The sequence below is a fragment of the Xenopus tropicalis genome, chromosome 1, assembly GCF_000004195.4.
Source record: "Xenopus tropicalis strain Nigerian chromosome 1, UCB_Xtro_10.0, whole genome shotgun sequence".
Lineage (NCBI taxonomy): Eukaryota > Metazoa > Chordata > Amphibia > Anura > Pipidae > Xenopus > Xenopus tropicalis.
In genome coordinates this window covers 109,030,742-109,056,935 of record NC_030677.2, presented here as the reverse complement: position 1 = coordinate 109,056,935, position 26,194 = coordinate 109,030,742, and the positions used below count along the sequence as shown (strand labels likewise).

At 36.8% G+C, this 26,194-nt stretch overlaps 1 protein-coding gene across 3 annotated transcripts in view; it reads right to left on the bottom strand.

The window, feature by feature from the left end:
* The window catches only part of fbxo10 (F-box protein 10), a 46,938-nt gene that overhangs the window by 8,925 nt on the left and 11,819 nt on the right, over positions 1-26,194 (bottom strand). For 2 of the 3 annotated variants that reach the window (XM_031906639.1, XM_002935876.5), the window contains exons 2-7: positions 24,029-24,193; positions 21,739-22,325; positions 18,879-19,739; positions 17,456-17,605; positions 16,543-16,679; positions 2,597-2,667 (exon numbers count right to left, since the gene is read on the bottom strand). In XM_031906639.1, the coding sequence (XP_031762499.1) occupies positions 2,597-2,667; positions 16,543-16,679; positions 17,456-17,605; positions 18,879-19,739; positions 21,739-22,323 (1,804 nt within the window). In that variant the 5' untranslated portion in view covers positions 22,324-22,325; positions 24,029-24,193. The remainder of the gene's footprint in view (positions 1-2,596; positions 2,668-16,542; positions 16,680-17,455; positions 17,606-18,878; positions 19,740-21,738; positions 22,326-24,028; positions 24,194-26,194) is intronic. The other variant, XM_031906644.1, reaches the window with a different exon arrangement.

Here is a 26,194-nt window from a genome sequence, read left to right as displayed (position 1 = left end):
ATACTCAATTTAAAGGACATGTCAACCCCAAAAATCATTTTTTGCCTAATAAAAGAAAACATAATTCTAAGCAACTTTGCATTGTACATTCATTACATATTTGTAATGGGTTTTTGAGTTATTTTGTATATATAATTGCTATTAAAAGCAGTGTTTGCCTGTCCTTTTCTAGTCTCTGCCCTGGTGGCTCTGCCATTTGAAACAATGTAACACAAGCCAGCAGACTGACAGACCTGCCTTGCTGGAGGAGACTGACCTTTGCAAAATTGTTTAAAAAGTAACAACCAGCTCCATTCCCTACTTTCCCCCCCTCCACCCCCCTTCTCACTTTCTTCCTTCTATCATTTCCCTTGTTTATAAGAAAATCAAAAAAAGTTGACTATTTAAAAAAAAAAAAAAAAAAAAAAAAAGTGACAACCAGGAGTTCAGCAAATGCTGCTTTCTATAGCAGTTACATTTACACATGACTTTTAATAATTTTTAATACATTCATATTGGAAAGTTGTGTAGAATTATGTTCTCTTTTATTAGGCAAATACATTTGTTTGCACTGTGCACTTTATTTAGGAATTGCTACATACATAATGTAGGGCTCATAATCACTTAAACATCATGGGTATTTTTTCACTCCTCAAATATACTACACTATAATTCTTTTATTTTATGTACTTCCTTGCAGTTTGCTTGTTGGAGCCTAATTAGCGGGGTAAAAAGAAGGAAGCTAATTATTCATCTGAACCATTGGAAGACCACGCACGCTTTATATGTGTTACATATAAAGTACAACACAATCTGATATCTGCTTTCCTCATTCTTTCTGCACTACATCAGTGTTTCATGGCCTCAATACATATTACTGCATGCAGAGGTATAATATAAATGGTTAAATGTTGTGCCTTACACTGATGATGGATGTTCAGCCACAGTCTATTCTGCACGTTCCTAAATAGAATGTGTACATTTTCTAGGTAATTGCTTGGAAGGATACAGGCATTGTTTGAATAGGCAAGGTTGACAGATCAGAAGTGATTGTGTAATTGTGAACCTTACTTTTAAATGCCACAATATATATACCGTAAAGAAGTCTTGCAGCTATTGAAGAAGTTTCTATATGCTTTGTGGCAAGAATTCTACAAACGTGGAGGATCAGAATTTCCATGAAATTCAATACAGTCCTCATTCAGACATCCCTGTTACATTTCCTTTTAGCCTTCTTATCTAAGAAAAAAAGTGTTTTGTAGCCTACCTTTTCATTCATTTCACCACATGCCTCTCTTTCATTTACCTCATAGACAAAGCCTTTTTTTTTGTAATGACTTTGAATCTGCACAATGTTTACTTTATATATGATATAAGAGTGTTACTGAGCTTTTTGAGAAAAAATCAAGCTTTGATCGCACAATTTGTACTTTCTTAATAGTTAAGAAAGATTTCTTAACTGGCAACCTGAACATTTGCTTTTATTTTTGTCTAATATACTATATGCTTATTCTGTTGCTAAGTTATATGTAGCGTGTAAATTGCTAATCTTACCACTGCAGGGCTAATGGGTGGCTTGGTGAATCACAAGCTACTGTATTTAATGGCAGCTAAAGGCTGGATTTAATTGTTGGCCCCCTGTATCAGTTGATGCTCACGTGCTAACACTAACACACTAAATAACCCCAAGCCTCTCACTAAATAACCTGTCATATTTAAAAAGCCACAATTTTATATACAGTATGGAGCTGCACAGAGTTTTTTCAGGCACAGCCTGTGGCGCACAGTCCTTATAATCTAAGGCTGGTAAATAAGGAGCACAGACAGTGAATTTCTTGGCCAGCATCACAAAGAGTGAACACGCCAATAGCCAGTTTCCAATAGCCACATTGGTTTTAAAGGAGATATATCCTATAAAAATTAAGAATGTACCAGTGAATTATACTCTAAAAACAGAAGGTTTGTGCTTAAAAAAGATGTGTTTTGGACTGATTTATTCAGAAATTCCACCAAAACCCCACTAGTTCCACCCATCTGTTCCACTTCCTGCTGGCTGAATTCTCTGGATGTGCAGGGGAGCCGGCGGCACTCAGCACACTGCACTGCAGGATAGGAACCAATCAGCAGCCAGGCTGACCTGATAGGGAACTGAAGCCTGTCTTTGCTTGTGTGAGTGCAAGGCTGTGATTGGCTATCCCCCTCCTACTGTGCTTCTGGCAGGAACTGTTAGGACACAACCACCCTTCATTTGAAGCACAGAAGAGAACTAATAGGATCTTTAGGGAGCTTCAATAAAAGCAGACATTTCTACAGATAGGATTAATGTTTAGCCCAATGTGAAACCAGCACCATGTATTATTCTTAACTACCTACAAAATTAGGGTTTTTTCCATTTATCCAATATGTTTCCTTTAAGAACACTATAAGAAATGAAAGCAATAAACACTAAATAGGAACAGAGAGGGTTTGATGGAGAGATTTAGAGGGACATGCAAAGAACATCATGAAACACGAAACAAAACACATGAAAAAATACATTCAGTAAAACAGCGCAGAGAGGAATGAAAACTATAATCACACCTGCCGACTGCATAGAGAATACTTATAATTATCCCACCTGTAATCTGCCCTCTTCCATTTTCATTCACTGCGATACCAGCAGCAAGCCCTTGAAAAATATGGTTTCCACTGCAGAATAAAAAAGAAACAAATTGTTATAGACTGGATTCATAAGCAGAGAAAATAGGCAGTGATACACTACAAATAACAGCAATTCTGTTCAGCACCGAGGTTAAGCAATTCAAAATCAATACAAATACACAATCTGTGTATAAGTGATATGTATATTTCAAAATATGTTCGTTATGAATAGAAAAAAACAGAATTCAATTAATTTGTCAGTTCAATACAAAATACAAAATAGGAAAGGAGTGAGGCACCCTGGATAAAGAGGAGGGGGAAAATTAATTATAGGTCATCACACCTAACCAAAATGTAACTACAGGTATGGGATCCATAATCCAAAACCCTTTATCCAGTAAGTTTGAAATTATGAAATGGTAATTTCCCATAAATTTTATTTTAATTGAATAATTCAAAGTTTCAAATCGTATTTGCTTTATCTCTGTAATAATAAAACAGTGCCTTGTACCTGATCCCAGCTAAAATATAGTTAATCCTTATTGGAGGCAAAACAATCCTATTGAGTTTATTTAATGTTTAAAGGAAAACACAGAGGTTGATTTTAATAAGCCCTCTACAAACATTCTGGGAACACAGGGGTTAATCCAAACTAGCGGGGACCAGGCACGGCGCATAACACCAACATAGCGGTTTTTAAAAAGAATTCCTGGCCGGAAAAAGGTTTTATGTAAGTGTATCCTAACTTAATAGTAATATTTGGGGCCAGCTGAATGTAGGATAACCTGAAAGACTGAACCCCTATTAGATCCGGTTTATGGACATCGCTTTACAAAGTTAGAAATCTTTGCGTGGTAGGAGTGTACTAAGGCAAGGTACAAATTGTGACTTGAACTAATCTTAATACAATCTATATACATTCCTTATTTGCTGTAAGCCTTATATACAAAAGTTTGGTATACATACTATTTATGGTTACACAGGTATGGGATCCCTTATCCGGAAACCCGTTATCCAGAAAGCTTCGAATTACAGAAAGCCAGTCTCCCATAGACTCCATTTTAATCAAATAATTCAGAATTTTAATTTTTCTTTGTAGTAATAAAACAGTACCTTGTAATTGATCCCAATTAAGATATACATAATCCTTATTGGATTATTAATGTTTTATTGATTTTTTTAGTAGACTTAAAAAATAAGTAAACCTTTTTTTCTATTATTAAAATTACTCTAAACAGCTTCCCAGAATTGCCTACCTTTGTCCCCCTCTGTTCTTTCTGACCCAGTTCCTGAGTTACAAGCTGCTCGATTCCTCTCCTTCCTTGCTCAGCGTGAAGCCCCACCCCCACTTCCTGTTCAGATCTCTCATTACTTCGACTACTGGTAGTTGAAGTGGAGAGCCTTCTGTGCATGCCTGGAGGCAGCAGGAGCCAGTCTGTGCATTAGCAGGCTTTTTTTTTTTTCCCCCAAAGCTCAGAACAACTTTTAAAGATGGCACATGTGACAGGGAAACACCAGGGGAAGCACTGGACACGGTGGAAATAAGGTAGTCCTATATTAAATATTAAAGTAATGTAAAGTGTACAGAATAGTCGTCTAATGCTAAATATATGGTCCTGAGCATTCTGGATAACCGGTCCTATACCTGTATGTGTGTATATATATATATAAATATGTGATAAGTGTGTTTTGTCAATTTAAAGAAATAAAAAGTATCACTGAATTTTAATAACACGGTGTGATGTGTTGTGGGAAATCACTAACTCTACAGGATAATGTTTAAAGGAACAGCAAGACCAAAAAATTAAAATGTATCAAATAATTAAACAATGATGTACTGCTGCCCTGCACTGGCGTGTTTGCTTCAGAAAGACTACTATAGTTTATTTAAATACCTTACTGTGTGTCCATTTAATAGGAGAAAAGGCACAGGTTACATAGCAAATAAAAGATAAAATATGATTGTATTCCACAGAGCTTATCGGTTATCTGCTATGTAACCTACGCATTTTCTCCTTTTTTTTCCAACTTGAATAGTTGCTCCCATGGCTACAAAGCAGCTATATTAGGGCTTCAGAAGCAAATACATTAGTTTTACCAGCACATATATTTTAATTCCTCTAACAGATTTTTTAGTAGACTTAAAGAATAAAGATCCAAATTACAGAAAGGCCCCTTATTTGGAAAACTATAGGTCCCGTGCATACCTCTACCACAAAATGTACAAAAAAAACATTGATTTATGAGCATTAATTTCTTTACCACACCATTCATCTAACAGCTCCTAGGCGAAGGTACCGTTTAAAAAAACTACATGCCACTGTATATCCATGAAATGATACATAATTTTGATGACTGTTGCAAGTAACAGCCTGGCCATCGCTGGTATAATGATGTGTAAGCATATAGCTAGTGTTCAGTAGCTGCAGTGCTGAGCTTTCCACTGACCAGACTGACTGTGAGAAGCATTGCGCTGTGACACAAAGCAAACTGATTGCCCACTTTCCTAGAACAGAACCTTCTAGTAGTTATATATAGATGGGTCTCTTGATGTCCATATTCTATTCTTATGTCCATACATCTATTAAGTGAAACTGCAATGCAGGATTAAGAGAAATGTTTCTAGTATCTTGTTGCCTTCCCCTCTGACTGATGATTGATTTTTTTGGTCTTGAGGTTTGATGTGTGACAATGAGAACAACACAGTACATGGGGGGGAGCTTTAAATGCCCAGCCATCATCACAGTTCAATTCCCACTGACATCAATGGTAAACAAACTGTGCAGTTAGCGTTGTAATCAAAGTGCCCCATGTGACATAACCCTAAGATGCTTTAAGGACAAAGACTTGTAGGACATGCAGAATTATTCTTGGCAGCTCAAGGCATCCTTATCAAGAATTTTATCACATATACAAAAACAAACTCCATATGCTACAACTTCATGCTGAAAAATAGAAGCATGCTTTGCTATTCTTTCTGATGAGCTTACAGTTGCTGCGAAACAAGGCCGAAGGGCAAATAACAAATTATGGATTGTGTTGCTTGCGCAGAGAACCTGCTGTTTTGCTAGCTCTCATTAAATGCATATAGTATGCTTGCCTTATATCAAAGCATAATCCATGTTCTCTCGCCTAATGAGCGTTATTTCTGACCTCCCTGAGTTTAAATTCTGGACAAGTCCCTTGAAATATCATATACTTATAGTATATTTGGCTGATATGCAAAACAACGGATTTTTAGCATAATAATGAGCTGAAGGTTAAGGAAATGTTGGTCAAGGCTCAGAGCAATTGTGTTAGATTATGCAGAGAGCGTTACCAACTGTAATAATTTTACATTGGTTGATAACCCTTCCTGGGTCTCACAGTATCAGCAAAAAATCACATTTGCATAGCACATCATGATTTATAGTAACTGAATATTGCAAACATGTATTTTATTCTCTTGTGGCTGAACACACAGCAATGCACCAACACAGCAATGTAGCTGTGTCAAAATCCCATTTATACATATGTACTTAATACAGGGGCAGAATTAAGTCTAAAGAATTTCTATACATACTTTTTGTGATGTAGGAATTTTTCTCTTCTACTACCTGCACTGCTATTTCCTACTCTTGAACTCATTTTGTACAGGTATATGCATTTTCAGTTTGTGTTATTATATAACATTATGGGGCTGATTTACTAAGACACGAATTCGAATCTGAATTGGAAAAATTCCGATCGGAAAACGAACATTTTGCGACTTTTTCGTATTTTTTGCGATTTTTTCGTCGCCGTTACGATATGCTCGTATCTTGTCGCGACTTTTTCGTACTGAGCGCTCGTAAACTGCAGGCAAAACTTTCAGACTTAGCATGATTTTGGAAGCCTCCCATAGGACTCAATGGCACTCTGCAGCTCCAACCTGGCCCAAGAAAAGTCACCATACTGAAGCTTGAATAAATCCAAATCTTTCGTACTCGGCGCGAAAGCTGCGAAAAAGTCGCGACTTTTCGCGCAAGTCGTAATGCTACGAAAAAGTCGCGACATTTTGCGAAACAGTCGTAACGGCTACGAAAAAGTCGCGACAATTTTCCGAAAAATCGCAAAATACCGATCATTACGAAAAAAACGCATTCGGACGCATTCGGCCAGTTCGTGCATTAGTAAATGTGCCCCTATGAGTTAGACATAAAGGGTAGAATAAATATGATTATGTTCTCAAGAAATGCCTTGGTTAAAATAAAAATAATCTCTACATAGTGAAGAGTATATCTATTTTGGCGCATATTGCCCGACATATTCTTGCAATATACAAATATAAATGGTTTAAAGGAGATGTTCACCATCAGACAACAGTCCTAATTTGAAGACCCTCTGTCATAAAATATATTCTTGTAAATCATCTTTAATATTTAAAAGTTTACTTTTGAAGCTACAGACCAGGATCAGCGCTGCTAAAATTCTCACCAATCTGCTCTCTCTGTAGGGGATTTTCAAGACCAGGATTAGGCAGGGTGCTAAATAAAAAAGTTAACATTAGACTGGTTCCCTCTGCTGCATCATTTGCATCTTTGGTAACATTACCTGGCAAGATTCACCCAATCAGATCAATGAAATGCAAATGATGCATGAGAGGGAAGGTATGCTCAGTAACCAGTTCAGTGTCAACTTCCTGTTAGATTGCAAGTTGGTGTCGGCAATCCCTTCCAAGGAGACAGCAGAGGAAAAAGAGTTTTAGCAGAGCTAAAGCCTGTAGCTTTAAAACTAAACATTTTCAATAATCAAGATTAATTACAAAAATGGTTTTTCTAATAGGGGTTCTTCAAATTCATACTATTGTCTGAAGGTGAACATCCCATTTAATATGACTATGTTTTCAACCAGGGATTATTAGTGATATATATTTTCTTCCACAATATTTGGTCATTTGTAATGATATTTATGTATGGGGAGCTGTCTAGCTTGATCTGCTATGGCAGTGAAGGAACACCAGAAGATTTTAATTAACCACTGTCACCAGGGGCAAACATTTTGTTAACATAGTGGAATGTATGCTTGGATGTATTAAGCATAATTGGAAAAAAACATCTTTCTGGCTTTAATATACCTTAGAAATACCATAAAAAAGCTCTATTTGTCTTTTTTAAGTAAACAAGAACACAGTGGATGTTTTAAATTCCTTGGCTACTGTAATTTGCCACCAAGTTATTACAAAACATGTTGTGTTATTAACTAGGGCCTTGCCAGTGTGGAAGAGATAAATGTAGTAGCTCTCATTAGGGCAAAACAACACTAGTTGAAAGATCAAATTAAATTGTTCAAAAGAAATCACAGACACAGAAAGGTCTTGTCTGATGGCTATGTAACTGTGAAGAACAACCAGAGAAGCATAATTGGTATCTTCAAAAATAAACCTATTGGAAAGGCGCACCTAAACTGTCTTCAGTTCATTCTCATTTTACATATAGCTTGCTGCACTGAAGCTACTATATACCACACACAGTTGTTAAAGAACAAACCTTAATTAGAAATAGAAAATGAAATGGAACAGAATGAGTTCCACTGCATTGAGACCTGCCTTCAAGCCAGTCACTAATCAACATGACTCTTACTTAGTTACTTAGTCTAGAAAAACCCTTCTCATCCTGTAGAAATAAAAGTAATGGGTGCTTAAGAAAAAATATAAAATAATCAAAAATAACATTAAAAATATTTCCTCCTCTGTCACTTCTGTCCAAGGCCCCAGTAAAATATTTTTTGGTATGCACAAGTTTTATAAATGCATTCAGGCCTTGACTGGCAATCTGTGAATTCTGGCAAATACCAGATGGGTTGCTGTAAGATGCCATAGACATAGCAACCATCAGAAACTTTTGGGCCCCGCACAAGTTATCTATATGGGGCCCCTATAAACACAAGTGCACAGTACCAAAATTTTGGCCACATCCCTTGTTTGTGCAATATAAACAGTGGATGTTACTCTATAATAAGCCATTCATATAAAGAGTTCCATTGGTAAATGTTCCAATAAGTCATTCAGTTTATTGTAGGTCAGTTGGTATGCCCTAAGTTTAACCCCTCCCCGCCTACCTGCCCCTGATCCGACCATGCATAATATGGAAGTTACGTACGTTTTTGCGTAAGTTGCATAACCTGTGTAAGTTTAGAGGCCCAATGATCTTGCTGTGGGGCCCAATAAAAAGTCAGTAGTAGTTAAGAAAAATAGTAAAAATAATTAATGTATTAATAAGTCAGTATTTTGATTAGGGGATCAGTGGAGTTTATACGTAAGTTACATTAGTTTACTTGAAAGTAATGTATATTTTTACATAAGTATGTAAATTGCGTAAGCTTAGGGGTCCAATAAAGTTGCTGTGGAGCCCAATAACCAGTGATTCCCTTGCTGGAATGTTCATGTAGAAGACGCTGATATAATTCAGTAAATAGATCAAATATAAACAGCTGTTGTTACTCTATAATAAGCAGTTCATACAAATAGTTAAAATTAATAATAAATGAGCTAATAAATCAATCAGTTTATTGGGGGCAGTGGAATTTACCTTAAGTTTTTTAATTTATTGGTAGTCAGTGGAGTTTGTCCCTGCAAAGCTTTTCTGCATTGTCTTCTGCTTGATTCACAAGTTGCTTAGGTTTCTAGGCAAGTTATATAGTTCTCTAGGCAGTTTTTGTGGAAGTTACGTAAATTGTGTATGTTTTAGCTTAACTTTATAAGTAACTTACTCAATTTGCATACGTAACTGGGCCCCTTACAAAATATGATTTCAAAGGGCCCAGCACCAGGGTCAAACTGGCCCACAGGGATACCAGGAAAATTCCCGGTGGGCTCAGGTGTCAGTGGGCCCTCCTGCTTCTAGCCATTTGGCCTAATTCATAGTCATTACTTATTTTTCTACGGGAACAAAGCAACTAAATATATAGAAAAATATATTATAGTGTGTAAAAAACTATGAAAATATAGACTGAATATGAAATGGATAAAAAATTGCTTGGAGAGTGGACCCATGGTCTAAGGTTTTCAAGTGGGCCCCTAGCATCCCAGTCCAACACTGCCCAGCACAGCTATACCACCCCCCCCCCCCCGATGGCACCCCTGGCCATTGACAGTCACTATTTAGTGGGCACGTGGGAAGCTGTTTGGGCCTCTGTGTACTGGAAGTGCCAGTATATAAATTCCTATATAGAATCTTAGGGTGAAGACAAACTTAACTACTAGTAGCAGCTACCTTTTGATTGCTCCTAAATGCCAGAAAATACCCTGCCATAGACAATACTAAGAATTTCCTCTGTTAAAACACACATAGAGACAATTATCAGTAAATGATCAGCATTGTCTTTTTTTGTAGCTGTTACTAGTAACTCTGTGTGTCCTCACCCTTAGTCTGGACCTGTATGTATGACATTATTAAAATTCAGAATCTATAAAGATTTCTTTAAAAAAACTACAGTGACAGCACTATAGATTCTGTCCTTGCATACGTTTTTTTTTTAATCTATGTTGTATGTTAAAACAGCAACATGATTCACAGAAAAGCAGACTGCTTACACAAAAAGGGTTAAACAAGGTATTGCTTATTGTTATTCCATGTATGTGTTGTAATGGTTTAATCTCTGTCAATATTTTGAGGAAGACAAAACTCATCTGTTAGGTCAAAGGTATTTATTTTGCTTGATATTATGAGTCTTTTCTTGTATTGTTTTTTTGATACACAAGAATTAACACAATTTTTGTTTAGAATCCATATTCTTAGCTGTACATTGCCTTGGAAACCTGCCCTGACAGAAAGCTATTAAGATACATCAGTAAGCATGACAAGGTTGTATTGTTGTGTATTCTGCTCAGGCTTGGGTTGACAGAGGTAACACACTATGCCTGAAGTACAGCTCTCTATTTAGCCTTGGAGGGAAATGAAATGTCACAGCTAAGAAAGTCTATCACTTACTGATGGAAATAAACATTTCTGCACATTGATGATTACAGTGACTCAATCAATACTACTTCAGTTAGTCTTTTGAAGGCATATTGTGTGCAGTTTGCTTCTAGAAACTCTAGAAATTCCACAGAAATAAAAAGATATGTGGAAAAATACATTTCCATGGGCACATGAACATACAATAAACAAATGGCATATTCTGTCCAGAAAACAAGAGAGTAGTTTACACAAAGCAAGAAAAAAAACAAAACCAAATACCCTTAAAAGTATTACCTACAGTATGACCTGAGCAAGCTAATGACCTAAGCAAGTTAATATATTTGATGCGTAAAACCACAGTAGAACAGGGCTCTGCTTCTCCCTGTAGCTTAGTTTACTGGTAAAGGGATAGCTAGGGTGAGCCCCACCAGGTCATTGGACTCCCCTTCGCCTTGCAGCTAGGGGGAGTCCTCGTCTACCCTGGGTTCTGCTGAAGCTTTCCCCAGGGCCTGGGGTCAAGCCCAAAGGACTATGACACCCATCCAGGGTGCACAAATCAAACACAAAAAAAGTGCTGAAGTTTGATTGCCTTGGTAAGGCTCCAGCTGGCGGCCGGAAAGAAAAAAAGAAAAAAACTTCCCGCCCACCTAATGGCTGGGGCAAAGGAAGTGAAGTATGATTAGGCAGAAGGTGCATGTACAAAGCCCCTGAATAAAAATAAGTCAGGCACTCTCCCTTATGGGAACACTTATTTTTTAAGTTAAGGGTAGTTTAAATCATATTGACTTCCATGATCTAGGTAAATATTTTTACCCACACATGGTATTTTTCACTTTTTGAATACTTATTATTCGTATTATTACCACATATTTATAAAATGTGACTATAATTTGCAGTATTGTACAATAAATGTGTGTATGCATTAAACATACAAGAAAATATACAAAACAAGTTTCAGACCGTTCTCTATATTGTAAGCATTTTAAAACAAGAACGCTAAACGTCTAAATTTCGTATTTGTATTTTCTGAGACAACTTTAAAGCTGCTTCATTGCAGATTATTAATGCCCCCCTGAGGCATGTGATGCTACCAGTTTATTTTAGGATAAAATGAAGTGACAAACCAACTTTGGCAGTTGTATTTGCTTCTGGAAATATTCCACCAAATATCAAATGAACTCCGTCCCAAAAGGGTGCAAGCATAAAGCCAACTCCATTATAATTTGCAAAACCGCCACAGTAAATGCCAGAGGAAATTTAATTCTTTAAAGAAAAGGAAGGATTTTTCCACATCAGCCTATTAACAGTGTAGCAGTTTCTTTACTGTGTCCCCAGAGGCCAACTTAGCTTGTACAGTGCACTGTTTGTCAAATTGCCTTTCACGGTTCATCTGTCAGCAACATTTTACAGCAGTAGCTGATCCTCATTGGTGTTAGGATACTAGGTAAAAAGAGACCAGCCAGTAGAATAATGAACATTTTCAATATACCTTTTATGCTTTTTAACAAACTATATTTTTAGTGATACTTGTATACACAGCACTGTACATTCTCAGTATAATAGCTACACTAGCTGTATGGGATAAAAAACACAAGAGGAAGGAGGTATCTGTCCCATTGGTTTAAATGTCTTTATATAAGAATTTTGCCGCACAGAAGCAATGTTTTAAGCCAGTTGTTGCTTCTTGGTTCCCACATTCTACATTAAAGACATTTTATTGGAGTGTTGTCATCTGAATTCATTTCTGATGGTCAACTCATATTATGGGCTAATCAAAAATCCTTAATAGCAACATCTGGTGGCAGAGTCCTGCAGCAGTATGGGTACCCAGTGTTCTTTTTGTGCAGCTTGGGTGTTGGTCTGGCATTGTGTTGCTGAACTTGGGTGCAGGTTGGATTACACGAGGATCAAGTACTTCCACTCTTAACTTTCCTCCAACCCCTTTAATTATGTCACTTCCTTGTATCAGAACAGGAGTCAGGTTTGGTGTCAGATTAAGAGTGAGGGCATATGGAGCAGCAGAACCAACACTGAAAAGTGAAGGCCAAGAAGCAGCACCTTCGCTGGCATTAGCCCTATTCCTAGCCTAAACCTGGAACCATTGTGTTGGCCCAGATGCAGGCACACATGGCGGATATCAGCACTGAAACACAGCACTGAAATGGTTCCAGATGCAGACAAGGTAGGAGGCTGATTCTCGGCCTGTGCTTTTGCCCTGTGTGGCATCAGCCTAAGGTTTTTATGAATATGATACATATAGTGGATCCAAGTGCGTAAAAATGTGGGTTGTGGGTACCATCAACTACTCCTTGGTATTTCTATAATATTCAAAAGCAAATGCTGCCTGAAGTCAATGTCAAGATTAAAAAGAATATAAATATTACAAAAACATCTCATCTTGAAGCTAATTTCTATCTTCACTGCAGTTTTCCAGGGTCCCAACACTTGTATGTATGTGATGCATAAATAGGGTTAACACAACTGTTGTATCAGCCCAGTTCATTCCTGAGATGGCATTGGAAATAAATTTCTAATATATCCGATATCTACATAATTATTTCAGAAGACTTAATCACTGGAAATATAAATACCATGGCAGCAACTTGGTGTCATTGGCCAAAGGCAGTCCAGTTTAGTTGGCAGAGTAATAAAAAGATCCACATCTTCCCTTGAGGTCATGTGTCTTCATGATATTCTACCAGCTCTTGTAAAATTAGCCATCTACAACTTCCTAACAATTCTGGCTTTTGCAAGCAAATATTTTATTCTCTTTAATGCAAAAATTCAGTTCTGGCTGTCAAAGAGATAAAGAAAATAAATGACTTCTAGGCTTGTCTTGCTTAGACTGTAAGATATTATTTGATGAGCTGTGTGTTTCATTTTGACTTTGTGTGACTAAGGCTCTTTGAAATCCTTAAAGAGGCTGGTCTCAGAAGGCATAGTCTTTTATATTTCACTGGCACTTAATATTTCAACTGCAACAATCTAGAATGAATAGAACCTCTTTGAAAGACCAGAATATTCATTTACTAAGGGAATAGCAATAATTTCTATATCTAACAGTTGGTGCTTTAATGCCTTCCTTGATGCCCTGTAATAATAGATATCTCACATGTTAACTAGTTTGCTGGGATTCATTTCTTTTTTAAATTATATATATTATATGCAGAACAGTCCTGCAGTTTATGTGGTAATCTTATTGTATAGTGTTAAAGGAACAGTAACATCAAAAAATTAAAGTGTTTTAAAGTAATTAAAATATAATGCGCTGTTGCTCTGCAAAAAAACGGTGTTTTTGCTACAGAAAAGCTACTATATAAATAAGCTGCTGTGTAGCCATGGGGGCAGTCATTCAAGCTGGAAAAAAGGAGAAAAGGCACAGGTTACTTAGCAGATAACTAGTAGATAAGCCCCATATAATGGGGGTTTATCTGTTATCTGCTAAGTAACCTGTGCCTTTTCTCCTTTTTTCCAGCTTGAATGGCTGCCCCCATGGCTACACAGCAGCTTACTTATATAAACTATAGTAGTCTTTCTGAGGCAAACATACCAGTTGTAGCAATGCAGGGCAACAGTACATTATATTGTAATTACTTTTATAGGCTTTCATTTTTTGGTGTTACTGTTCCTTTAATAATGAAGGGATTCATTATGACTTTTCTTATGCAAAGCTTATTTACAAAGGGTCATCAAACTGGACATAAAACAACAAACCTAACCACTCTTGGGGGCATATTCTGTTTGCACTGTCGAACATTAATATCTTTTCACCAGAGAATTTTAACCAATTTACCATGAGCACGAATATTCGCCCAAAATAAATTTTTCCAGGTTCAGGTTGCAGAAGTGCCATTAAAGATAGAGCAGCTTCTTTAGCGTCTCATTTTCTGTTATCTACTCTATGCTAATATCCTACATACTCAATTTTGTCATCACTAGAGTTTCACCACAAAAATTGATGACTTTACACAGGAATTAACTGAAAAATATAAAACGGGGAATCCTATTTATCAAAATTCAATTTTGTGAGATTTTTTTTCTACTTCAAATAAACTCCAATTTGTAAGTTTACAATAAATTTGAATATGTTTATATTTTGCCTATGACAACTCCCATTGACTTGTACAAGTATAAGCCGAGTTTTTCATCACTAAAAATGTGCTCAAAAAGTAACCCTCGGCTTATACTCGAGTATGTATAAGTTTGCATTTGTCCCAAGTCGCTGCTCCTTGCTCGCATAACTTGCATTATGTTGAAGATGCATGTATTTTTAAGCATCTTTGAAACTGGTATTTTTCAATGTGTGTGCTTACTTGTATTATTTGCCTTTGTATTCTGTCTCCAGAGTGAAACGTAAAGGATAAGTAAAGTATTTTCAGTTGGGTATATTTATCAACACTGGGCAAATTTGCACCTGGGCAGTAACACAGATCAACCAATTAGTGATTAGCCTTTTGCAGTCACCTGCAATTAAAAGAATAAAAGAACAAATGTGGTTGGTTGCAATGTGTTACTTTAGTCCAGGTGCATTTTTGCCCTGTGCTGATAAGTGAGCCACAGCACTCGCAATCCTTTGAAAATTAATTACCCAAGCTATATAGTGTTTACTTAGTTCATCCCAACCTCAACAGCCAGAATCTCTTTTCTTACTTTATTTTATGTGTTTTAAATATATTTATAATGAAAAGAATATTAACATTATACTGAAAAGAAAAATGCCTTCTTACATATTTTCCTGCAATTAAGCCGGATCCCTATCCTTATTGCTCATGGGAACAACAAATTACTGTATGTGTGATATTGGATAAGACTCAAGCATCTAAATTGTTGAACTCAAATTATATAGATTATTAATGATTTTGATCAGTATATGGTTTGCTTGGCATATCTTGCAAGGTAAATCAAGTGCACTTCAGTGTTTAAGAGATACCTTAATCAATGTTATTCTGCAAGTCTTCCTGATAAATTGGGCACCAGAACGACTTTGTTTGGATGTGGTATATTTAGAGCAATAATGACTACACCCACACATATGAATAAACACAAATAGGTAATATAATTAAGGCATGCTGTGCAGAATCGGATATGCCAATATTTTTTACTGCACATTTCCAGGAAACTTAAGTACATTTCAAATTTCAAATTAAAGACTGCATTTATTGTGTAGACTAGGGGGCTGATTTACTAACCCACGAATCCGACCCGAATTTGAAAAGTTCTGACTTGAAAACGAACATTTTGCGACTTTTTCGTATGTTTTGCGATTTTTTCGGATTCTGTACGAATTTTTCGTTACCAATACGATTTTTGCGTAAAAACGCGAGTTTTTCGTATCCATTACGAAAGTTGCGTAAAAAGTTGCGCATTTTTCGTAGCGTTAAAACTTACGCGAAAAATGCGCAACTTTTCACGTAAGTTTTAACGCTACGAAAAATGCGCAACTTTTTACGCAACTTTCGTAATGGATAGGAAAACTCGCGTTTTTAAGCAAAAATCGTATTGGTAACGAAAAATTCGTAAAGAATCCGAAAAAATCGCAAAACATACGAAAAAATCGCAAAATACCGATCATTACGAAAAAAACGCAATCGGACTCCATTCGACCCGTTCGTGGGTAAGTAAATCAGCCCCCAAGTGCACGGTCACAAATTTGTAGCTTTGGGAGGCAGATAACACTTTGCGGAGAGGCTAGTGCTCCAGATCAAAGCAGAAAAAGGAAAAAGGTGCTTTTATTTAACAGAATCACCTAAACTATTTTTTTATGAGCTGTTCTACACTACACTTAATTATGGGTATATAAGTGAGTGGTGGATTTTTACTCAGTGGTAAAAAGAAATTAACCCTACAAGCAACAATGTTCTGCTAGATTAATGCAGAGTTCAAACAATTGTTTCAGGGACCAATATCCAATATTTAAGCATATTCCATCTATGACATGCTGCACATCTTTCAAAGCAGAAACAGAAATGTCATTGCTGAAAAAAAAAAATACTTGGTAACTCACCTCACAATGGGATTCCCATTATATAAAATATAAATGCCAGCTTCTTTATTTCCAAAGATCTGATTGCTGCGGATGTTGCCTTTCCCACTGCCCAGAACAACAATGCCGGAACGGAGGCCACTATGTATCTTGTTACACTGCCAGTTGCATTATTTCCACAAAGGCCGGGAAGGGGAGAAAAAAGTAAAATACATTAATGAGGTTAATTGACGAACAAGTCAAAAGGGTTGAGGAGACCGCCTCATACATATGCAAATAAACCAATTCTGGGAACAAGAACAAGGTTTATTGAAAATGCACATTCTCTTATAGGGGTTATTTTATTTTCACATTATAAAATGAAATCCAGCAATCCACTCATGTCACTTCCACAGACATATTATGCCATATTATTCCCCCTACACTTTTTCTATTCAGTGAACTAGTTTAGTGTAGTTTTTATTGCATAAAATAACATTTAAAAAAAACTGCAAAGGACCCTGACTTCTTAGATGTACCCTAGTGGGTCAGCTCAGGAATTTCAAGCGGCTGCAGAACCATCCCTCAGCAGTTGGGTGCTTGGGATGACAATGCAATGATATTTTTTAGAAAAGTTGGCAGTATCCCTTTAAGGAGTTCAAGAGTTACAGTTTAAAAAGAATCTCTTATCTTTGTAACTTAATGCTCTATTATAAAGGCATCTAGAATGTAAACCATGATGCACAACAACATTAAATATTGCATTTAGAGCTTGTCTTGATTATATCAGTGCTCTGTGTACAAGTACTTACATTCATTTACAAATATTTAGAAATATATGGCATAAATCAGTAAACTGGGCAAGGACTGTTCTTAAAAAAAGTCAAAGCTAACTGCTAATTGGTTGCTAACTGGATAAGCATTTAAAATTATAGGATTTTTAAAAGTAACATACCAGTACAACAGGGTTGGCTCCTTTGCGTATATCTACTCCTGCTTCTGTGTTTGAATGGATGTTGTTATCGGCAATAAGGCCTCCAGCAGCCAGGCGCAAAAATACTCCTGATGCTTTGCAGTGGTAAATATCGTTCTTTAACATAATTACCTATAAAGGGATCATTCAGACATTAATTATAAAGGGAGCTTTGTCTAAATTTATGGTGAACTGTGCAGTTGCAAAGTAGCTGTAACAAAAAAAAATTAGAATGACACTGTTTTCTACTGCTGGTAAGGCACAGGAGCTACCATAAAATTCCCGGTTTGCTAAATGTACAACAAAGCAAATTCAACACCAAAGAGATATGCTCTTTATTAATTATGTGCCATAGTGATGAAAACACACTTTAGTTCCCTGCTATGTTAAAAGTGCAGATTCCCACCAAACAATATCGATATAGTACATCCCATTTTTCATATCACATTCCAGCCTAAACATTATTAAAAATATAAAAACTGGCATTTCTATATATACTTATATAACGTTTATTTTAGTAATTCCTTATGTTTGAAACTGTTAAACATCAAGAGAAATTACTAAAAGAAGTGTTACAGATGTACAAAGAGCAAATGGCTCAGAGATACATGAATTCTATCTGAGGTACTGTCCAATCATATCTGTGACTGTCAAATTACAATCCAAAATATATATTCACACACAGACACACACATATACACTGTGACACTCAGATTAATCCAAACCACTTTAAAATACATGTAGTAACAAAAATAAGGCATTTTAATCAAATTGATCTCAATATAGTAAAGATTTAATGCTCAAATGAAGGCAAACCCTGCCTAGCAACACACTACATTTTCCTTTAAAGGCAATAAATCAATATTACAAACATAAAATGTGTTACAATAAAGAAAAGCAAGAAGGGCTGTCATAAAAAGTCAATACCCCAAACCACCCCAAAAAATTAAAAACTGTATGTTAGGTTGACTGTAAATGTTCACTTTACTGTAAACTGGATAACTGAATAATCACAGTCCTTTTTCATATTGTCAGTTACATAAACAAAAAAGGACAACTACAGTGGAAATGAAAATAAAGTAGAAAAATAAATAATCAAAAGCCCTACTTGCAGTATATAGAGATTGTCTCACAACTAAAACCCCCAGTCTGTAGGTTATGGATAATTACCAACACAATAGCTTGAGTGTGACAGCAATCAAAGTTCAAGCAGCAGTGAAGTAACTGTTTAAATAAAACTATAATTTTAAAATTATATTTTTAATTTAACCATTACTTCACAACTGCTTGGACTTTGCTTACTCTCACACTCAAGCTATTGCATCGATATAAACAAGAGACAGTTTCAAAATGTTCATCAGCCCCATTTTATTCCCTCTATAAAGAAACATTTGAGATGACCTACCTTGCTGTTCTGTATACATCGCACTGCATAGGTCAGGTCCCTGAAGATGCTTCCTTCCAGTCTAGCTTGCCCTTGAGAGCATATAAAGACTCCTCCCTTACCATCTCTAAAAAGGCACTTTCGTATGAGACATCCTTGAATTGTGTTAACGAGAGTCTGTAATTCCTTGTCCCTCTGCAACTCATGTTGCAAACTTTTTAATGACATATCACCTTGAAGGGTGAGCAGCCGATTAGTCTGTGGCCTGCAGTGAATGGATTTGGCTAGCATGTGGCTTAAGCCATGGGAATGATATGACAGCTTGTACACCGACTGTTCATCATCTTCATTCTCACTGATTGTACTCACATCGCTGTCACTGTAGTCCGTGTCAAGTGTCATGGCTTCCTCTTCTTTGCACCTGTAAATGTTTCCATTAATTTCATTTTCTTTATCACTTGCTTTGTCACCCAATAGCTGGGACTTTGCATGAGAAAGCAAGTAGCTTTGGTCACTATTAACCATTATCTCACAGGTCCTTAAATGTACACCAGATAATCCATTCCCAAAGTAATCTGTGCTGCCAGGCCCACAATGTGAGGCCTCAGATGCATTAAACAAAATGTTCCTTGATTTGGCACAGGCTGAAAGATGTTTGCATGCCCAGTTTTTATCAGATGTGGGAGAGCCCTCAACAGTCACAGATGCATTTTCGCTGCTGACAAATTCGCAGTTCTCAAGCACACTGAGGGCAACATTGTGGAAATGGATGCTGGACTGGTTAAAAGTGCAAAATTTAACCTGGCAAGTGCCTGGTGCATGTATCTGGAGCTGCCCATTTTCAAAGTTGCAATTATCAAACTGTACATGGCCAATGGATGTCTGGGAAAATAAAGAGAAGAAAATGAAGACTGTCAAATGGTTCAATTACTATTATTATCCAACCTGTTATCTATGTTCTACATTATACAGATGCAGCCAGCAAGTTTTCATTTTTTGCCTCACCATGTCCAGACACCATTTTTTAAATGCTAAATAATGTGTCTAGATGGTGCTAGAGTGCAAAGACTTGCCAGCACAACACAACAGAAAATGCCATAGACTGTGCCACCTGGTGGCAAATCTTGGTATTTTGTCCCCATGTTAACTGGAAGAGACATAATGCAAACACATAGTAAAGTACCTTGGCTGCCTTTGTACTTGAACCTGTGCCTCAATTAACAGCAGAGATATTTTTCCTGCTGTTTTCACAATGTGTTAATTAACCAACAGAGCACATCTTCAGCTATTATTTTACTGGTATTGATATGTTTTAACATGATGAATCTAGCAAAGCAAAAATTGAACTATGATGTAGTCTGTCTTATGCAACAAATAAAAGGAATGCAAATATAGTCTGAAAAGCTGCAAACACACAGAATTAGATTTATCTATATATTACTACATATATGATTCTGCTCTGAGGTCAGTGATGCCCTTCATTAGTAGCTCAGCCAATCACCTGTCAAGTATATCTATCAGGGAGGTCCATGGCTGACAGTATTTTCATCTCTCGGGCAACCACAATCCAATCAAGCTTTTGTCCTATGTATTTCTGGAAACCCTGCCTGAAGACCCATTAGGGAAATATTTGGAATGAATACTGATTTGTGTTCTGGATAACAGATATGCAAATATTTTCATATATCCACAGCCTTATAATAATGTAAAAGGGGCCTTGACCAGATCAATTACCAAGAAGAAAGCCTAACTATGAAAAAACCAAATCCAAACTACTATGTCAAGACAGAGCAGTAGTGCTCTAGCATGGTGAGAGTTAAACTGGGCCAATTTAGGATGAAGACACAGAGAGACACATAATTAGAGGTTCCAGTAGGGTGGCTGTGTAAGAATATGGGGCATTCTTTCTGCTAAAAGACTACTTGGAGCTACAAAATTTGGTCTAGGAAGCTGTTAACAGTAAAGGGATGGTGAAGCCAAAGATGGTTGGGCTGGGGTCAGTTATGGGGCAAAATATGGATTCGAGGAATAGTTCCATATCTCATGTTTTGGTCAGCTCTGACTTTTACAATAAGCTACTGGGTCAACTGATGTTCTGGGTGGTTTGATGGTGCAGTTGGGAGTTGGCTGTGCGGGTCTATACTTCTTCTTTAGACAGTGCTGAGGGTACTCGGATGTCTTTAGAGCATGTGGTTTTCCAGATAAGGGGTTATTCAGTAATTTGACTTACCATACCTTAAGTCTAAGAATAATTTAAACATTAACTAAATAGACTGTTTTGCCTCCAATAAAATAAAACAGTACCTTGTACTTGATGGTAACTAAGCTGCATGAAAGCTTAGTTACCATCAAGTACAAGGTACTGTTTTATTTTTAGAAAAATCTATGCGTATTGGCCATCCCATCATTTGTAACTTTATGGAAAAAACTGTGGTAGCTGCCTGCTTGGTCCTGCAAAAAATTGGATAATGGACATTTCATTGCCGGATCGATTTTCTGACCAATGTCAGATGAAAGATCCCTAGATTTACAATTGTTCGGTACACACTAACCTTACATTAATTTGACGGTTTTGTCAGATCGCACTGAAATTGATAATTAAGGGAGGAAAAATCATTACTTGTAAGGCCAGCTTTAGTAAACGAACCCCAATAACTAGTTGTAGACCTAGTAAATATATAGAAATATTACATTTGGTTACATCAAAAAGAAGTTTATTTTCCTAATAAAGCCTCTGCTTCCATTATATTAAAAAAGCCAGTATTATACACAACAATAAATATTTTATTATGTAAATCTATTAAATTCACTACATTGGTGGGTGTGGTTTATAGATCTGAAATGAAAACAACATTCAAGAAAAAGAGAAAGATCAACTCACCTTATACATGACTGGAGTAAACCATGCAGGCATGAAGACCAAGTTGCATAGCCGAGAGGTAGGGCACTGCTGGTCAATGCAGACAAGTAATGCTACATCACCAAGTTTTCCCTGGCCCATAATCTCTACTGGAATCTTCAGGGTGATCTCATTTTGCTCTTCATATACACCTGGCAAGAGTATGATACGATCATAGATATTAGCTGAAGCCAGGGCTGTCCTGAGATTTTCATACTCACAGCCATACCCAACATAAAGCACTCTACGATCCTTCTTCCTCCGGAATAAGTAAAGACAGTTAGAGGACTCAAGATCTTGTGCATTCTTTGTCCATGTCCTTGATGCTACATAGTGCTGTTTAAACGCCTCCCTCCAAGATCGGGGCTCCACATCAGGCTGAATTGGCCAATTAGGATGCCGGCACTCAACGCACCCTAGGCACAACTGTCGCCATCGTGTGTTATCTAGACTGAGAATTAAATCATACCAAGATCGGCAGACCAAGCCACATCGTCCCAAGTCACGTAGAGGCAAATATGCCAGTATCAAGCGCCACAGTTCAAGTGGTAGGCCCCCAATCTCCATATCTTGGTAATTGAAAAAAAAAAAAATAATTGTTACAAGGCAATACTGTTTATAGCATATAAAGAAACTTTCTATTCTATTTTTGTATCGGCTTAAGTGCTATAAAACACTATATCAGAGAGCCTAAAATAAGGGTCTCCATGCTATTTAGGATGATGTCCTTTAATACAACAACCTTCTTTCTACAATAGTAATACAATGAGGTATGTTATTATGTTGTATTTTCAAACCAGTTTTTTAGTCTCAATCCTAGTTCACAGGCTTAATTTTAATATATTAGTAAACTTCTAGACATACTAAAGCTGAAAGGTGTGTATTAGCCAACAAAGCGTCTGATGTGGCCTGTGCTTGCCTAAGTGTATCCACTACAGTCAAGTGAAGGGGAGATACCAAATTGTCAAAAAATGTGTGTGTGTGTATCCTAACAATCCCTGCCAAAAGTACAGAAGGAATGTCTGCCTACCTCCTGATTGGCTCCTATCCTCAAGTCCCAAAACACAAGTATTTTCAGCACATTCCTTCTGTATTAAGATGTGTATTATGCATTGGCACAGTATTGTTTTTTTTACACTATGTCTCATTTAAGGGAGATTTTATACAATATCTCATGATCAATAACCTGACAGTAGAAATTCACATGCTGGTGTTGAGATAACACAGTGGGGCTTATTTACTAGGGTGCATAAACCAATGTTATTTTAGAAGTGCCAATATGCATTACATAAAGCACTCGAGCTATATTTTCTTGTTTCTAGCATCAAAGCAGCTGAGGTCTGAAGCACTAAGGGGGCAAGGTAGAACTATACTCTAAGGGGGAGATTTACTAATCCACGATTCCGAATCCCAAATGGGAAAAATTTGGATTGGAAATGAAAATTTTGCGACTTTTTCGTATTGAACGATCGTGAATGGCGGAAAAACCTTTCCGACCTTTGCATGATTTTGGATGCCTTCCATAGGAATAAATGGCACTGTGCAGCTCCAACCTGGCCCAAGGAAAGTCACAATACCGAAGCTTGAATGAATCCGAAACTTTCGTACTTGTTGCGACAATACGATTTTTTCGCGACGGTGACGAAAAAGTCACGGAAAATATACGACAAATTTGCGACGGCGACGAAAAAGTCACAAAAAATGAAAAACACACATTCGGGTGCTTTTGGTCTGTTCGTAGATTAGTAAATCTCCCCCTAGAAATGCTATTGAAGCAAAGCATTGTGCTTTCTTGTGCATTTCACACCTACATGATGACAACAATTACATGGATTTTTATCACTGTAAATATCTGTGTGAGCCCTTTAACATTTTTTCGGGTAGGTCAAATCTGAAGGCCGATGCCAAGTGCTCTTGGAACTTATAATAAAGCACCACTCAGCACTAATAAAAATATCCAACTTAGTAACTTCTCAGAGCACCTAGCCAATATAATGTCATCTGGATATATTGGGAGAGTTTTTTATGGGTTAAAAATTAAATGAAATATCTAGTGCTGTTCCTAAATATATGAGAGAAACTAATCTTACTGTTTATCAAATGAAAACTCTATAGAAAAAAAACTGGAAATGAATTACGACAAAAATGTTCTCTCCTTAAACTAAATCTCATCCATAAGTTTTCACATGATAAAACCATAAAATAATGTTTTATCATTTGAATCTGGTCCATAAATTCAATTTAACTAGTTTTTCTTATGGTTTGCAGTTACCTTAATAACTGTCTTATAAGCTTGGTGTTTTATGTCTTTGTTTCAGCATCATTTCCACTGTTTTATTCTAGATGATTTCCTTCCTCCTATGAAGGATCCAGTCCTCTGCTTTATGGCAATGTAAAAAGCACCATGGTGTGGGCAATATTTTCTCGAACATGGAACCTGTAAAAACAAGTGTCTGAAAATAAGATCATGTTTGTTCTGCAATCTTATCTTCCATTTACCAGATGGACCCATTCATTATTCACTGACTATTGAAATCAACAGGGGGTACGGTGGAAAGAAGGTGGCGTGCAGTTTCAAGTCTCTGCACACACTGGGAACAGCAGTGTGTTGCATTTCAAGTATCCAAATGTTTGGCTTCCAGATACAGAAGAGCAGATTTATCAAGGGCTGAGGTTTTCCCATGCTTGATTTTGATTACAAATGCTGTTATTTTTTTTTTAGAAAAGTCTAAACAATTTAAAGTTGTGTTTTATGGGTCTTTTAAAGGAGACATATCATATAAAAATTAAGAATGTACTAGTGAATTATACCCCTCTAAATATAGAAGGATTGTGCTTAAAAAAGTTGCGTTTCTGACTGATTTATTGAGAAATTCCATCAAAACCCCACTAATCCCACCCATCTGTTCCACTTCCTGCTGGCTGGATTCTCTGGATGTGCATGGGGGCCGCCAGCTCTCAGTACAGACACTGTAGGACAGGAACCAATCAGCAGCTAGGCTGACATGATCGGGAACTGAAACCTGTCTTTGCTTGTGTGAGTGCAAGGCTGTGATTGGCTTTCCCCCTTCTACTGTGCTTCTGGCAGGGACAGTTAGGACACGCCCACCCCTCATTTGAAACACGGACAGAGAACTGACTCTATAGGGAGCTCCAATAAAGTGGCCATTTTTACAGATAGTATTATTTTTTAGCCCAAAGTGAAACCAGCACCATATATTATTCATAATTTCCTACAAAATTAGTTTTTTTTCTATTTATCCAATATGTCTCCTTTCACCAAAGATGAATTTTTTTTAGTTTCCCCCTATTTACTATTATATATTTTTTATTTTTATATTTTTTATTTTAAACCTTGTTCTTTTACCATTATTTCAAGGCCTAAGGCAACCTTTCAAGCCAGGACAAAGATCCTCTCAGACTAACAGTTAAACAGGAGCCACAAAATCCAGAAAAGCTGTCACAGGATACCCAGAACCTTATCCAGTTAAAGGAGAAATATACCCCCAAAATGAATTCTTAACCAACACCAATATTGACCTTTTTACCTGTACATCATTTCCCTTGAGCCACCATTTTGTAATGGTCTGTGTTCTCTCTCAGAGATCACCTAACCAGAAATATGCAACTCTAACTGTAACTGGAAGAAGTGTGGGAGTAAAAGGCAGTCCATGCATTGGCTGATGTGACCTAGCATGTATGTGTGCCTTTGGTTTGTTTGTGTGCACTGTGAATCCTATGACCCCAGGGGGTGGCCCTTAGTACTGCTATAGGACCCGTTATCCAGAATGCTTGGGACCAAGGGTATTCCAGATAAGGGGTCTTTCTGTAATTTAGATCTCTATACCTCATGTCTACTAAAAAATCAATAAACCATTAATTAAACCCAATAGGATTGTTTTGCCTCCAATAAGGATTATTTATATCTTAATTGAGATCAATAACAAGGTACTGTTTTATTATTACAGAGAAAAGGGAAATCAGTTTTAAAATTCTGCATTATTTGATTACAATAGAGTCTATGGAAGACAGGCTTTCCGTAATTCGGAGCTATATGGATAATGGGTTTCCGGATAAAGGACACCATTCCTGTACTTAAAATGTCAGTTTTCTATTTAGGATTACCCAATGGCATATGCTACTAAAATAGTATATTTTAATGAAAATGGTTTATTTAGATGAAGCAGAGTTTTACATATGGGTTTTATGCAATATATTTTTATAAAGCTACATTGTTCGGGGGTATAGTTCTCCTTTAAACATACTGTAGTGTCCAAGTACAGCTGGCTTAGAACAAATCTGATTCTGAACACACACATAAATATTAATGATAACTTGAAGAAGGAAGCTGGCATTATTCCCATAGATGCTCTGTCAATCGAAATCACACAATTCATGTAGTTAAGAAAAAAGATGAAAAAATAAAACTATGAATACA